The 14,678-nt window shown below is 47.3% G+C and overlaps 1 protein-coding gene and 1 long non-coding RNA gene across 4 annotated transcripts in view; both read right to left on the reverse strand.

Annotated features, from left to right (window-relative positions):
* NAE1 (NEDD8 activating enzyme E1 subunit 1) overlaps positions 1-5,440 on the reverse strand; it is a 28,716-nt gene extending 23,276 nt beyond the window's left edge. For 2 of the 3 annotated variants that reach the window (XM_007993591.3, XM_007993590.3), the window contains exons 1-3: positions 5,302-5,440; positions 1,182-1,285; positions 1,028-1,088 (exon numbers count right to left, since the gene is read on the reverse strand). In XM_007993591.3, coding sequence (XP_007991782.1) covers positions 1,028-1,088; positions 1,182-1,285; positions 5,302-5,354 — 218 coding nt within the window. In that variant the 5' untranslated portion in view covers positions 5,355-5,440. The remainder of the gene's footprint in view (positions 1-1,027; positions 1,089-1,181; positions 1,286-5,301) is intronic. The other variant, XM_073015442.1, reaches the window with a different exon arrangement.
* A 2,201-nt stretch (positions 5,441-7,641) lies between these two features.
* Positions 7,642-14,678, reverse strand: part of LOC140711752 (uncharacterized) — a 35,654-nt gene continuing 28,617 nt past the window's right edge. Inside the window, exons 2-3 of the long non-coding RNA XR_012093045.1 lie at positions 9,666-9,759; positions 7,642-8,113 (exon numbers count right to left, since the gene is read on the reverse strand). This is a non-coding gene — a long non-coding RNA (uncharacterized lncRNA). The remainder of the gene's footprint in view (positions 8,114-9,665; positions 9,760-14,678) is intronic.

A 14,678-nucleotide genomic window follows, 5' to 3' on the forward strand; every position in this document is an offset into this window, starting at 1 on the left:
GGAAATTCATAATACATACAATACATGTGATACTAAAATCTTATGGTAAAGAAATTTTAACTTCATTTGATCCATTTCCCAAACTAATTTGACCGTGGAACCCATTGGCCCATTGAACAGCTCTTAACTTTCCCTAGAACCAGTGTTCCATAGACCACTCTCGGTGTATTGAACCATTTGTTTTAGCACGTAACTGTAACAGACTTGTTCAGACTTCCTCCCATACATACCCTTGATGTGTCTCAAGGCCCAGATATGAGGCTGCTGATCAGAGTCAGGATGCCACTTTTCGGTATAAGCTCACTGGCTCCATAAGGAGAAACCTTATTTTTATCATATTCTACTCTAACCAACCAAGTAAGCAAAGATAACAAGACTTCTTGGTATATATCAATAAAAAAGCTATGCTGTGCCTAGCGGAAACTGGCACTACCATCCAAAGAAAAGGCATCAAAACTAAATATGAACTAATTGCTGGTTTTCCTTATATTTACTCACTGTTGTTGTTACTGACAAATACAATGAGAGATACCAGACTTCAAGTCCCTGAAAAGGTAAGCTTTAAATCCAAATTTGGGCATGCTCTGAAAGTCTAAATATAATCTTTAAAGAATACACAGGCCATCTTTAAAACAGCATTTTTGTAGACACAGTGTAAAGAGAGACACACCTAGACTAAGCCTAGAAGACATCACAAATAACAGGTATTATTGTTAATCATATGCTAACACCTATGAATCAATGCAAGAGCTTAGGAAGTGCCCATATTCCATGAATAAAGAAATAATGACTACTCCTTTATATGAATAACAATAAAGACAGTAATGATGGGTACCATTTATTAATGCCCTATTTGCCAGATGCTATACTAGCACTTTACATATATTATCTCACTTCCTCCTCACCATAATCCCAAACATAAGGATGATTTCCACTGAAAGTCGAGTCACCCTGACTGAAGAGGTGAAGCTAAGATTCAGGCCTTGCCTTCCTTAACATGTATATATTTGAAAAGAATAGAACATACTTGTTTCCAGCATCTTCTCCGCTGACCTGATTTCCATCAATAATTGTAAACGAACCAATACCTGACAGCCAAAACAAAGTCAGTCAGGAATATATAGTTCTAGGTCATAATCTTAAAGAAGTATATTTAGAACACAACCACAAAACTGCATTACCTGGTAGTACCAAGTTTTTAAGAATTTCAGTTCCTGTGGCCGTTGCATTTATTAGGCAAACATGAGCAGATTCTAAAGCCTCTTGCCCATGATCACCCCACAACCTACAAAACAGACACAAATTTGACGTTTTTAAAACTTCCATGAAAATACAGCTTTATTTGAATGATGATCTTTAAACTGTCCTTGCATAGACTGATGTGATAACCACCGAAAACAGGTAAGACAGGAACAGATATTACTATAGTGATTATACAGTAATCTAGAACTCAGGTTGATGCCTTGAGTGGTTAGGGGGAAAGAGGGAGAGGGTCAAATCAGAAACAGAAACTTGGTCTTCCAGCTCCTTATCAGCCTGGGCACAAGAATGACACTGTGTCTCAAAACAAACAAACATTTAAAAAGTGTCTTTGGACTTAAAACCTCATCCGTTTTCTATTTCATTTATTCTTTTTTTTTTTTTTTTGAGATAGAGTCTTGCTCTGTCACCCAGGCTGGAGTATAGTGGTGTGAGCTCAGCACACTTGGCCTCCCAAAGTGCTGGGATTATGGGTATGAGCCACCATGCCCAGCCCTATTTCATTTATTCTTAAATTATGTTAGATGCGCCAGGCACAGTGGCTCACACCTGTAATCCCAGCATTTTGGGAGGCCAAGGCGGGCAGATCACAAGGTCAGGAGATCGAGAGACCATCCTGATTTAACATGGTGAAACCCTGTCTCTACTAAAAAATAGAAAAAATTAGCCGGATGTGGTGGCAGGAACCTGTAGTCCCAGCTACTCGGGAGGCTGAGGAAGGAGAATGGTGTGAACCCGGGAGGTGGAGCTTGCAGTGAGCCGAGATCACGCCACTGCACTCCAGCCTGGGCAACAGAGCAAGACTCCATCTCAAAAAAAAAAAATTATGTTAGATGCATTTAAGTTAGATGCATTTAAGATCTCGATATAGGGCTTATTACTGTGACTTCTGCAAAAGCTTTACCAAGAAAACTGAATTACCATCTGAAAAGCCTCACATCAACTTCTACAGGAGTGCTTTAAAGTATATTACCCAGTGTACATTCTAATAGAATGATTAATGTGCCTTCCCTGTTACCTGATCTAAAGCAGATTACCCCTTATTATGTAGCCAGTATGTCCTCCAGAGCGTATGTCAAGCAACTGTATTTTTTGTTTGTTTGTTTTTGATACAGGGTCTTACTATGTTGTCCAGACTGGTCTTGAACTCCTGGGTTCAAGCATTCCTCTCGCCTCAGCCTCTAGAGTTGCTGGGACTACAGGCACAAGCTACTGCACCTGGCTTCATTTGTTTTTGTTTGCTGAGCATCCATCTTTCCACTCCGTAAGGGCCCAGACAGCTGTCAAATGTATGGAGGAATCGTCTAGAAGAACCAGATGGACTATAAACGCCTGTTTTCTCCATCAAAGTATGGCATGTAGAAGACACCTGAGATACATGCTTGACAGATGCTTGGATCATTGGAGAGTAAATTTAAGAATACTGGTGCATCTTGGCCGGGCGCGGTGGCTCACACCTGTAATCTCAGCACTTTGGGAGGCCAAGGCAGGCAGATCACCTGAGGTCAGGAGTTTGAGACCAGGCTGGCCTACTAAAAATACAAAAATTAGACAGGCGCAGTGGCGCGCACCTGTAATCCCAGCTACTGGGGAGGCTGAGGCATGAGAATCACATGAACGCAGGAGGCAGAGATTGCAGTGAGCCAAGACCACGCCACTGCACTCCAGCCTGCGCAACAGAGACTCCGTCTCAAGAAAAAAAGTACTGGTGCATCTCAAGCAGGGTGAGACAGTATGTGCCTGTAATCCCAGCTGCTTGGGAGACTGATGCAGGAGGATCACTCCAGCCCATGAGATCAAGGCTGTGGTGTGCCAATAATCAGACCTGCAAACAGCCACTGCACTCCAGCCTGGGTAACATACTGAGGCCCACCTCAAAAATAAAACAAAAAGAATACTGAGGCCAGGCGCTGTGGCTCATGTCTGTAATCCTAGCACTTTGGGAGGTTGAGGCAGGAGGATCACTTGAGTGCAGGGGTTCGAGACCAGCCTGGGCAAACCTCCATCTCTAAAAAAGTTAGCTAAGCATGGTGGCACATGCCTGTAGTCCCAGCTACTGAAGAGGCTGAGGCAGGAGGATCGTTGGAGCCCAGGAAATTGAGGCTGCAGTGAACAGTGTTCTTGCCACTGCACTCTAGCCATTGTACTCTAGCCTGGGTCAAAGAGTGAGACCTTGCCCCTGAGGAAAAAAAAAAAAAAAAAGAATCCTAGTGTGTCTCTAAGTAACATGTTTCAAGAAGAGGCCAAGTGAATCAGTCCTCTCTACTATCTTGCTGGCCCAACTATGGTGAAGTCAGGAGGAGCTTATTGACTGCTGGATTTTGCTTCTAACTGCTTCCCTTTGACACTTCAAAACCAGTTCTCACAATAAAAGGTAAAGTTTGGGACTTAAATGGAACGCCCTCAGCAAAAATCCTCTTTTGTTAGAATTGCTTAGTAACCTCAACTATCTTCTCAGCTCTGTCATGTACAGTTATACCTGCATTAGAAACACAAGAACTCCAAGAATTTACAAGAAAACCTAAGTTGGTTATAAGGACTGTTACCTTGTTTCTTTTCCTAAAAGCCTGGAAGCAGGATGTAACTGAGTACCTCCAAAAAAGCCAGAAGAGCCTGAGTTTACCTCCTGGCTCAAAGATATGGGGAATTCTGGGCAAGTTACCTAACTTCTCCAAGACTCAGTTTCTCCAACTGTAAGGCACAGGAAATGGTTGCTTTCAAGGGTGCCCAAAGCCTCTAATACAGCACTAGGCTAGTGGCGCAAATAGAAGCTCCAGTCCTTGGGGACATATAACTTCTGTTGTCTCAGAGGCTCCAGGAAGGAGGAAAGCCAAGCAGCTTTATCTCCACAGCCTCAAGACATAGAAGAGGCTCAATAAACAAGGAATGGGGAGTGCAAGGAGAAAAGGCAAGGGTGGGGAAGTACCCAAGGACCCTTCTGATGACTTAGGCCTGCACTGTCCATTAAGGTAGCTGCTAGCCACATGTACTACTGAGCACAAGCAGCGAGGCTAGTGTTAACTGAGATGTGCTGTTAAGTGTAAAATACAGTATTTCTAAGACAGTTTTGGGGGGGCTTTTTTTTTGACGGAGTCTCGCTCTGTCACCCAGGCTGGAGTGCAGTGGCACGATCTCGGCTCACTGAAACCTACACCTGCTGGATTCAAGCGATTCTCCGGCCTCAGCTTCCAGAGTAACTAGGATTACAGGCGCGCACCACCATGCCCAGCTAATTTTTGAATTTTTAAATAGAAACAGGGTTTCACCATGTTGCCCAGGCTGGTCTCGAACTCCTGACCTCAGGTGATCCGCCTGCCTCGGCCTCCCAAAGTGCTGATTACAGGCATGAGTCACTGTGCCGGTCCTCTAAGACAGTTTTAAAAAGGAAAATACCCATGACCAGCTTGGGCAAGGTGGCGAAAACCTCGTTTCTGCCAAAAAAAAAAAAAAAAAAAAATTTGAAATAAAAATTTAAGTAAAATATCTCAATAACTTTTTATATTGATAGTGTTGAAACAGTATGTTTTGGACATATTGGGTTAAACGGTATTTAAAAATCAATTTCACCTGTTTCATTTTACCTTTAGTGTGGTTACTAGAAAATTTATAATTACATTTGCGGCTCACATGAGACTAGCATTTTATTTCCACTGGACAGCCCCGGCTGAGAACAAAACCTAACCCTCTGTGCCGCCCTCGCGGCCGGGATGGGGTGCGCTCCGGGCCTCCCCATTCGGAAAACGAGGAGCCCGGGCGCAGCGAGGCGGGGCTGGCAGCCGCCTTAGCGACTCGGCTGGCGCTGGGGACCGCGCCCCCCCCCGAACCGCACACCGCGTGGCGGGGGAAGGGGTCCCAGCCTTCGCGGAGGACCTCTGGCCCAGGGTGGGAGCCCCGGGCGCCGGCTTCCCGCGCCCCGCACAGCCCGGCCCAGCCTGGAAGAAGGCCTGAGGGAGGCCCGACCACGCCGCCCGCGCCCTTAGGCCCGGCCCGGCCGCTGGGAAGCCCGCCGGCCCACCCTTGGCTCGGTGAGCCTCGGCTCACCTCAGCTGCCGGTCGTACTTCTGCTCCTTGAGCAGCTTCCCCGGCTGCGCCATGGCCGCGCCCGCAGCGCGGAGAACAGCGGAGCCCCAGCGGAGCGCCGCCACCAGCTCCACAAGCGCGCAGGCGCACTGAGCGCCCCTCAGCCGCTACCGCCCCCTGCGCGCCGCCTGCAGGGGGCGCCGCACTGCACTGCGCACGCGTCACCGGTACGCCGGGGCGTAGGCGGTCCCGGTACCCGAGGGTCTGGGACTCTCGAGCCCCGTCGGCCGGAAGGGCAGCCCCGCTAGCTTGCCAGTTCGCCCTCTGTCCGTGCAGTAATTGGGGGAAACTGGGGCCTTGGAATCAGGCATACTTGTATTTTGACCACTTAACTGGTTGTGAGAGCTACTCTTTACCTCTCAAATCCTCAGTTTGCTCACCTGTGCAGTGGGGATAAATGGGTCCCAAGTGTCTTTTGACCTTAAATGAGATTTTGAATACAGGAGACCAGACTCCCCCCAAATCTTACATGAATAAAAACTTTCATTATGATAATCATTATTTTTCACCCATTTCTTCCTCTCATGAAAAGCCCACAGCCTGTTTTTGGTTTTTTTTTGGTTTTTTGTTTTTTTGTTTTTGAGATGGAGTCTTGCTGTCTCTCCCAGTCCGGAGTGCAGTGGCGCGATCTCTGCTCACTGCAAGCTCCGCCTCCCGGGTTCAGGCCATTCTCCTGCCTCAGCCTCCCGAGTAGCTGGGACTACAGGCGCCCGCCACCATGCCCGGCTAATTTTTTGTGTTTTTAGCAGAGACGGGGTTTCACAGTGTTAGCCAGGATGGTCTCGGTCTCCCGACCTCGTGATCCGCCCGTCTCGGCCTCCCAAAGTGCTGGGATTACAGGCGTGAGCCACCACGCCCGGCCTACAAGCCTATTTTGAATCAAAGCTAGGGGCTCCCTTCTGCAGATGCAGACAAGTCCAGGGCTCTGTTCTTGGAGAGTTTAGTCTCATGAAGGAAGAGAGACAGTAAACAAGCACTTACCAGACAATGTGGCCTTCCTCCAGATAGAGGGAAGCAGGGTGCTCAGGGGTGCACAGAAGAACCTCCCCACTCCCCCTCTCCAGGAATGTTTCATGTGGTGTGGAGATGGAGGAGTATTTTGTTTTGTTTTGTTTTGTTTTGTTTTGTTTTGTTTTGTTTGAGACAGGGTCTCGCGCTGTTGCTCAGGCTGGAGTTCAGTGGTGTGATCTCAATTCACTGCAGCCTCAACTTCCCGGGCAGCAATCCTCCCACTTCAGCCTCCCAAGTAGCTGGGACTACAGGCATGCACCACCACACCCAGCTAATTTTTTTTTTTTTTTTTTTTTTTTTTTTTTTTTTTTTTTTTTTTTTGAGACGGAGTCTCGCTCTGTCGCCCAGGCTGGAGTGCAGTGGCGCAATCTCGGCTCACTGCAAGCTCCGCCTCCCGGCTAATTTTTGTACTTTTTTTGTAGAGATGGGGTTTCACCATGGCCCAGGCTGGTCTCAAACTCCTGGGCTCAAGCAATCTGCCTACCTTGGCCTCCCGATGTGCTGAAATTACAGGCATGAGCCACCATGCCCAGCTGGAAGGATGTTTCAAGCATAAAGAACAGCAGGTGCCATCTCTAGGAAGCCAAGAAGGCATAACGAGCTGTAGGTGCTAGAGTAAGTTTGGTCAGGAGAAGGATAGGGAGTGGTTGAGAAGGTTTGAGAGACAGTTGGGACGGGCTGGGTTCTGAGGACTATGAACCTAGATCCAAGGAGGAATTTAAAGTCCTCCACTTCCTGAAAAGACCCTCCTTTCAGGAAGAGAATGGCTGTCCTGTGGGAATGGGAGGCCAAGGAAGGAGGTTATCCCATGAGGACAATTGGGAGGGGGTGGTGGTGCTGAAGATAAGGTGACCATCTGTGAGGGAGATGAAGACTCCTTCCCCTCTATCTCGCAGACCCTACAGGCAACTTGAGGTTAATAACTGCCTGAAATAAGGTGAACATGAGCACAGATCCCCACCCCCAATCCCCTAGGATGGGGACCAGAGAGGTGGCACAGTTTGATGGTAATGATGCAGTGATGATGGATTGCACTTTCCCCTGGGCGCAGTCTCCTGAACAAGGGTGAGAGTACACCCTCCCATACCTTCCCTTGCCCTTACCCAGCTCCCATGGAACACACTGATGGGAAACAGAGGCGTGAGGCTTTCCCAGCTCATCGTGTGTTTGTGCTGTCACATTTCCTTCTCCAAGTGGACAGGTAAAATATAAGGGATAATAAAATACACTCCGGGAAAGTAGGAAGGTCAAAAGGCAGCAGATGAGAGTTCACTGCTTAGTTTCTCAGGCCCATGGACTTCATCAAAGGAAACATCCTCAAATTTGGTAGAAGGCGAGTCATAGTGCCCGTGAAGAAGTAAATGATTTTGAAAAGGTTTGTGTTGGTGTTGTCTGTAAAATGATACCTCAGGGTATCAGTTTCCTGGGAATGTCATAACAAAGAACCACAAGCTGGGTGACTTAAAATAAGAGAAATTTATTGTCTCACGGTTCTGGAGGCTGGAAGTCTGCAATCAAAGCATGGGCGTGACTATGCTCCTTCTGAAACCTGTAGGGGAGAATCCGTCCTTGCTTCTTCTTGGCTTCTGGGGGTTTGCTGGCAATCTTTGGCTAGCAGCCACAGAATTTCAATCTCTGCCTCCATCGTCACATGGCATTCTCCCCTCATGTCTCTGTGTCTCCTCTCTTGAGGACACAAGTCACATTGGATCAGGACTCACGCTGATGACTTCATCTTAATTGGATTACACTTGCAGAGACCCTGTTTCCAAATAAGATCACCTTCACGGGTACTGGCAGGTTAGGACTTCAGTAACTTTTGGGGAGGACATAATTCAGCCCATACCCAGAAGCTTTGTATTAATATTATCATTATTTTTTAGAGGTGGAGTCTCACTATATTGCCCAGACTTGTCTCAAACTCCTGGATTCAAGCAGTCCTCCTGCCTCAGCCCCTCAAAATTAAAAACCCATTTTTAATAGAGTTATTTGTTTTATTGTTATTGAGTGGTCTGAGTTTGTATATTTTGGATATTAATCCCTGATCTAATGTATATTTTGTAAATATTTTTTCTCAATCTGTGGGTTGTCTCTTTACTCTGTCATTTCCTTTGCCATGCAGAAGCTTTTTAATTTGTTATAAACCCATTTGTCTTATTTTTGCTTTTGTTGCCTATGCTTTTGGAGTCCGGTTACTATTTTTGGGGGGAGTGGGGGACAGGATCTCATTCTTTCACCTGGGCTGGAGTGCAGTGGTATAATCATGACTCACTGTAGCCTTGACCTCCTAGGTTCAAGCAATCCTCCCACTTCAGCCTTCTGAGCAGCTGAGACTACAGGCACCCACCACCACGCCTGGCTAATTTTTAGATTATTTTCTGTAGAGATGAAAGTGAAAATAATAATAATAATTCAACCCATAAAACCATGTAAAGGTGTCTACGCTGGAGCAGAGGAGGCTGATCAGACACAGTTCTTTTGATGGCCCTGCATGAAAGAACTCAGGGCCCACTGGTGAGTTCTCCATGTTGTGGAGGGTGGAAACCAGATATATCAGACCAGGAAGCCATGGTGTAATTTATTTAAGCAATTGGTTTTCAAAGTGTGGTCCTGGACCAGCAGCATCAACATCACTTTGGAAACTTGTTAGAAAGGCAAATTCTTGGCTGGGTACAGTGGCTCGTGCCTGTAATTCCAGCACTTTGGGAGGCTAAGGCAGGAGGATTCCTTGAGGCCAGGAGTTCGAGACTAGCCTGGCAACATAGCAAGACCCTGTCTCTACAAACAGAAAAAAAAAATTTTTTAAATTAGCCAGGCATGGTGGTGTATGCTGGTAGTCCCAGCTACTTGGGAGACTACGGTGGAAGGATCACTTGAGCCCAGGCGTTTGGGGTTGCAGTGAGCTATTATCTTGCCACTGCACTCCAACCTGGGCAACAGAGTGAGATATCCCTATCTTAAAAAAAAAAAAAATAGGCCGGGCGCGGTGGCTCAAGCCTGTAATCCCAGCACTTTGGGAGGCCGAGACAGGCGGATCACGAGGTCAGAAGATCGAGACCATCCTGGCTAACACGGTGAAACCCCGTCTCTACTAAAACTACAAAAAAACTAGCCGGGCGAGGTGGCGGGCGCCTGTGGTCCCAGCTACTCGGGAGGCTGAGGCAGGAGAATGGCATGAACCCGGGAGGCGGAGCTTGCAGTGAGCTGAGATCCGGCCACTGCACTCCAGCCTGGGCGACAGAGCAAGACTCCGTCTCAAAAAAAAAAAAAAAAATAAGTGTGAAAAAAAAAGAAGGCCAGGTAAGATGACTCACTCTGGTAATTCCAACACTTAGGAGGCTGAGGCAGGAGGATTGTTTGAGCCCAGGAGCTCGAAACCAGGCTGGGTGACATGGCGAGACCTTGTCTCTGAAAAAAAGAAGTACAAATTCTTGGACCTTATCCATACTTGCTGAATCAGAAACTGTAGAGTGAGGCTCAGGAAACAAGTCATCCAGGTGATTCTGATACATGCTTGATCCTATCCTGGCTTTCTCAGCACTTACTATGATGCCAGGCAGGTCCCTGACCTGCATCACCTCATGAGCTCACAACCACCCAATGCAATAGATATTGCTGCTAACCCTGATTTACAGACAGAGGGCAAATGTTTGGAGAGAAGAGTGAAGTAACAAAGAATAAGAGGTGGTGCAGGGGTTAGAAACAAATATCCCAGTCTGGTGCGGTGGCTCACACCTGTAATCACACCTGTAATCCCACACCTGTAGTACTTTGGGAGGCCAAGGCAGGAGGATCACTTGAGGCCAGGAGTTTGAGACCAGCCTGGGCAACATTACAAGACCCCGTCTCTACAAAAAATAAAAAATGTCGTCGGGTGCGGTGGCTCACATCTGTAATCCCAGCACTTTGGGAGGCTGAGGTGGGCAGATCACGAGGTCAGAAGTTCAAGACCAGCCTGGCCAATATGGTGAAACCTTGTCTCTATTAAAAATGCAAAAATTTGCCTGGCGTGGCGGTGGGCACCTGTAATCCCAGCTACTCGGGAGGCTGAGGCACGAGAATCACATGAAACCAGAAGGCAGAGGTTGCAGTGAGCCAAGATCATGCCACTGCACTCCAGCATGGGTGAAAGAGCGAAACTCTTGTCTCAAAAAAAAAAAAAAAAAAAAATTAGCCAGGCATAGTGGCACACCTGTAGTCCCAGCTACTTGGTGGGAGGATCACTTGAGCCCAGGAGTTGGAGGCTGCAGTGAGCTATGACTGCACCACTGCACTCTAGTCTGGGTGACAGAGTGAGACCTTATCTCAAACAAAAAGAAACAAATGCCCCCGACAGATCTGACCAGACCCCAGCGCAAGTCTGTTATTTTATCAGTCCATTTGGTCTCAATGAGGGCAGACTGGATCTTTGGACTGTCAGGAAGTTGGAGGCTAGCTCTGTGCTGGCAGAGATTATAGTCTGCGGGAGACCAGCCAGGAAGAATGAGTCATAACCCAGGACATCCTCGCAGGCCACTAGCCCTCCCTGCCTGTCCTTGTGCATCCTATCCCTTCTCACCCTGGTCCTCATTGGCTGATCTCTTGCCTCTCTCCCCAACCCCATAAGCTCCTTGAGGCAGCTATGAGTCTATAATGTTCACAGTTGTATCACCTGTGCCTAGCCCAGCAGTTGACATCTAATAAGTCTTCAGTAAATGTTTATTGAATTAAAGAATAAATTTCTGAAACTATTGTCATCATACTTTGTACATTTTAAAATATGTTCCTAGCAATGTATATATCATTTGATTTGATTATTCTACCTCTATCAATTTATTCCAAGGAAATCATCAGACACATATAAAGATGTATAAGTAAGGAGACTAGGCACATTGGTCCACATCTGTAATCCCAGTACTTTGGGAGACTGACGTGGAAGTATTGCTCGAGGCCAGGAATTTGAGATAGATCAGCCTGAGCAACACATTGAGACCCTTTTTTTTTTTCTGAGACGGAGTTTCGCTCTGTTGCCCAGGTTGGAGTGCAGTGGCACAATCTTGGCTCACTGCAAGCTCCGCCTCCTGGTTCACACCATTCTTCTGCCTCAGCCTCCCGAGTAGCTGGGACTACAGGCACCCGCCACCATGCTCGGCTAATTTTTTTTTTTTTTTGTAATTTTAGTAGAGATGGGGTTTCACCATGTTAGCCAGGATGGTCTCGATCTCCTGAACTCATGATCCACCCGCCTCCCAAAGTGCCGGGATTACAGGCGTGAGCCACCGCACCTGGCCGACCCCATCTCTTAAAAAAAAAAAAATACTAAAAAAAAAAAATCATACTGGCTCTCAAAAAAAAAAATACTAAAGATGTACAAATACGGATGTTCACTGCAGTGATATTTGCAACACTGAAAACTAGAAATAACAAAATCACAGCAGTGTGTGAATTAATATTATAATGAATATTATAATATCAAGTTCTCCAAGGCCGATCAAGCAAGGAAACACTTACCACAGGGCACTGGGTGGGAAAAAACTGGTCATAAAGCCATCCTATGATCCTGATTGCTCAATGGTTTTCCGTGTTTTTTTTTTTGTTTTGTTTTTGTTTTTGTTTTTTTAAAAGATGGGGTCTCTCTATGTTACCCAGGCTGGAGAGCAGTGGCTATTCATATGTGTGATTATAGCATACTACAGTCTCAAACCCCTGGACTTAAGGGATCCTCCCATCTCAGCCTCCTGAGTAGCTGGGATTATAGGCACACCACCATACCTGGCCTTGACTATTTATGTACTACTAATACATAGTGAGACCCCTGTCTCTATATAATCTTTAAGAAAAAGAAAAAGAAAAAGGAAGTGAAAGTTGGAGGCCAAGGTCATTGGATGAATGAGGCTTGGCTTTACAGGCTGCTCATGCCCTCCTCCCCCAGGCCTCCATCACAGCCCTCACATCCCCCATTTTCCCCTCCCATATAAATAGCAAAAACCAGGAGCCACTGACACCAGTGAGACCAGAGAGAAAACTCTCAAGCAGAGAAATCAACTCGGCTTTAAAAACAGCATGTAATTGAGACTGGAGGCACCTGAATGGAGGCACAGGCTCCCCAAAGTTGACCTGAGTGGGCTGCTGGGGCAACTGGCACTTCACCTTAGAAGGGCAGTCTCCACTGGCTCCTCTCACCTGCCTGAGTTCCCAGTACCCAGAGAAAATGCTGAAGATAGGCTGCAGGAAGGAAAGAACTGAATCAACTTTTATTTGGTTGTTAAAGAGGTAATACATGCTTTAATTCATTCAAAAGATACAAAGGAGTACCAGTAAAGAGTGTCCTTCCCACGCCATACCACACCCTTCCACAACCTCCCACAACCTTCCGGCATCCAGTCTCCTCCCTATAGGTAAACACTGTCCCTAGCTTCTCTTAAGTCCTTTTGGAGGGACTTGCATATACACACAAATGAGAGTCAAATTTAAAATCCACTTCCTCCCTTTCCAGTGATTTTGGACAATATTGAATAAGGGACCCAGCAGCCCTGGGTTTTCATCTTTGTTCAGTCACTCACTGCACATCTTTGAGCCCATCACTCATCTTCTCTGAGTCTTGCCTTTCTCATCTGTAAAATGGGGTAAAAAATCCCCCCAGGGTTACTATGTAGATGAAGTTGGATGAAAAACTATATGAAGAATTCCAATTGTAATTTTTTTTTTTTTTTTTTTTTTTTTTTTTTGACACAGAATCTCACTCTGTAGCCCAAGCTGGAGTGCAGTGATGTGACCTTGGCTCACTGCAACCTCTGCCTCCTGGACTCAAGCAATTCTCATGCCTCAGCCTCCTGAGTAGCTGAGACTACAGGCATCTGCCACCATACCTGGCTAATTTTTTGTACTTTAGTGGAGACAGGGTGTCACCATGTTGCCCAGGATGGTCTTGAACTCCTGAGCTCAGGTAATCCACCCACATCGGCCTCCCAAAGTTCTGGGATTACAGGCGTGAGCTACTGTGCCTGGCCCAATTGTATCTTTTAAGAACTACAAATAAATATGAAAAAGACCTGAATTCCTCTGAAGAGGAAATGGACCAATGGAGTTTGGGCTCTCCCCAGAGCTGTCTCCCAGGTAAAGGGTGTTGGCAGCTCTCCCAGGTAAAGGATGGCTGGCTTCTCTGGGAGACAGAAGGTCCAGGCCTCATCCAGAAGCATGCCTTTGTCTTCTTGATCTGTAGATGCCATTTCTGGCTTGGAGACCTGGGGCCTTAACAATGGTGGATTCTCTGTCACATCTGGTCTTGGGGGCTACTTGTCTCTGTCATAAGTCCCCTGCCCCACCCTAGGGTCATATTTATATTAAGGATCCCTTCCTGCTCCTGGATCAGAGAGGGGCATCTTTGCAGGCCTGGGCAGTCACTGACATTGGCCCAGCCAACCAGTCGTCAATTAATCTCCATAGCTCTATCTGAGGATCTGGGGTCAGGGCCTGGGAGAGGGAAACTGAGACAGACACAGAGATGTAGGGGAGCCAGGCGGACAAGATGGCAGATTCCTGCACAAGGTCAGCCAAGAGCAGGGCCTGAAAGAGTGTCTCCGTTCAAGATCTGGCCAGTAGACATTGTACTAGTGGCTGTTCAACTCTGCTGAGTACAGGACCCTGGGTGGGATCATTTGTCTGTCCTTCCATCCACCCATCTGTTTGTCTTTCCAAAACTGCCTGCTAAGGACTAGCCAGAGACAAGCCCTATCCCTGGCACAAGGCCACATCCTAAGATGAATCAGATTGGGCTGGCTGGAGCCAGTGGGTGGAGGACAGAGGACGCACCAGGTGGAGGGCACCACAAGGACCACGGCTTGTGGGTGGCAAAATCCTGGGCCAAGGCAGGCACTGGGGTTGAGTGCAGGGTGGAGGGTCTGAGCTCCCAGTGGGTGTCCTGAAGGTTATGGGGAGGTCAGGAGAGGAGGGACAAACAGCAGGCTATGGAGGGACAAGCAGAGTCCCTGAAGAAAGGAGGAAGCAGCAGAGAAAATAACAGGGATGGTGGAAGTCAGAGCCTCAGACTGAGCTCCATGGGGAAGCCACCTGGTGTCTGCCTGTCCTCAGGCCCATTGGTTGATGCCACTCCTCCTCACTCCCCCTTGGAGCTCTGGTTCTACCTGGGCCAAGGGTTCAGATTGCCAGTCCTGTCCCTGCATCTACCCCAGGGTTCCTGGACCCCCACACTCACAGTACACCCTTGTAGCCAGCACCAAGGAGAAATGGTAAAGACCCCAGTGTCAGGCCAGGAGTGGTGGCTCACGCCTGTAATCCCAACACTTTGGGAGGCCAAGGCGGGTGGATTACTTGAGGCCAGAAGTTTG

The sequence above is a fragment of the Chlorocebus sabaeus genome, chromosome 5, assembly GCF_047675955.1.
Source record: "Chlorocebus sabaeus isolate Y175 chromosome 5, mChlSab1.0.hap1, whole genome shotgun sequence".
Taxonomy (NCBI): Eukaryota; Metazoa; Chordata; class Mammalia; order Primates; family Cercopithecidae; genus Chlorocebus; species Chlorocebus sabaeus.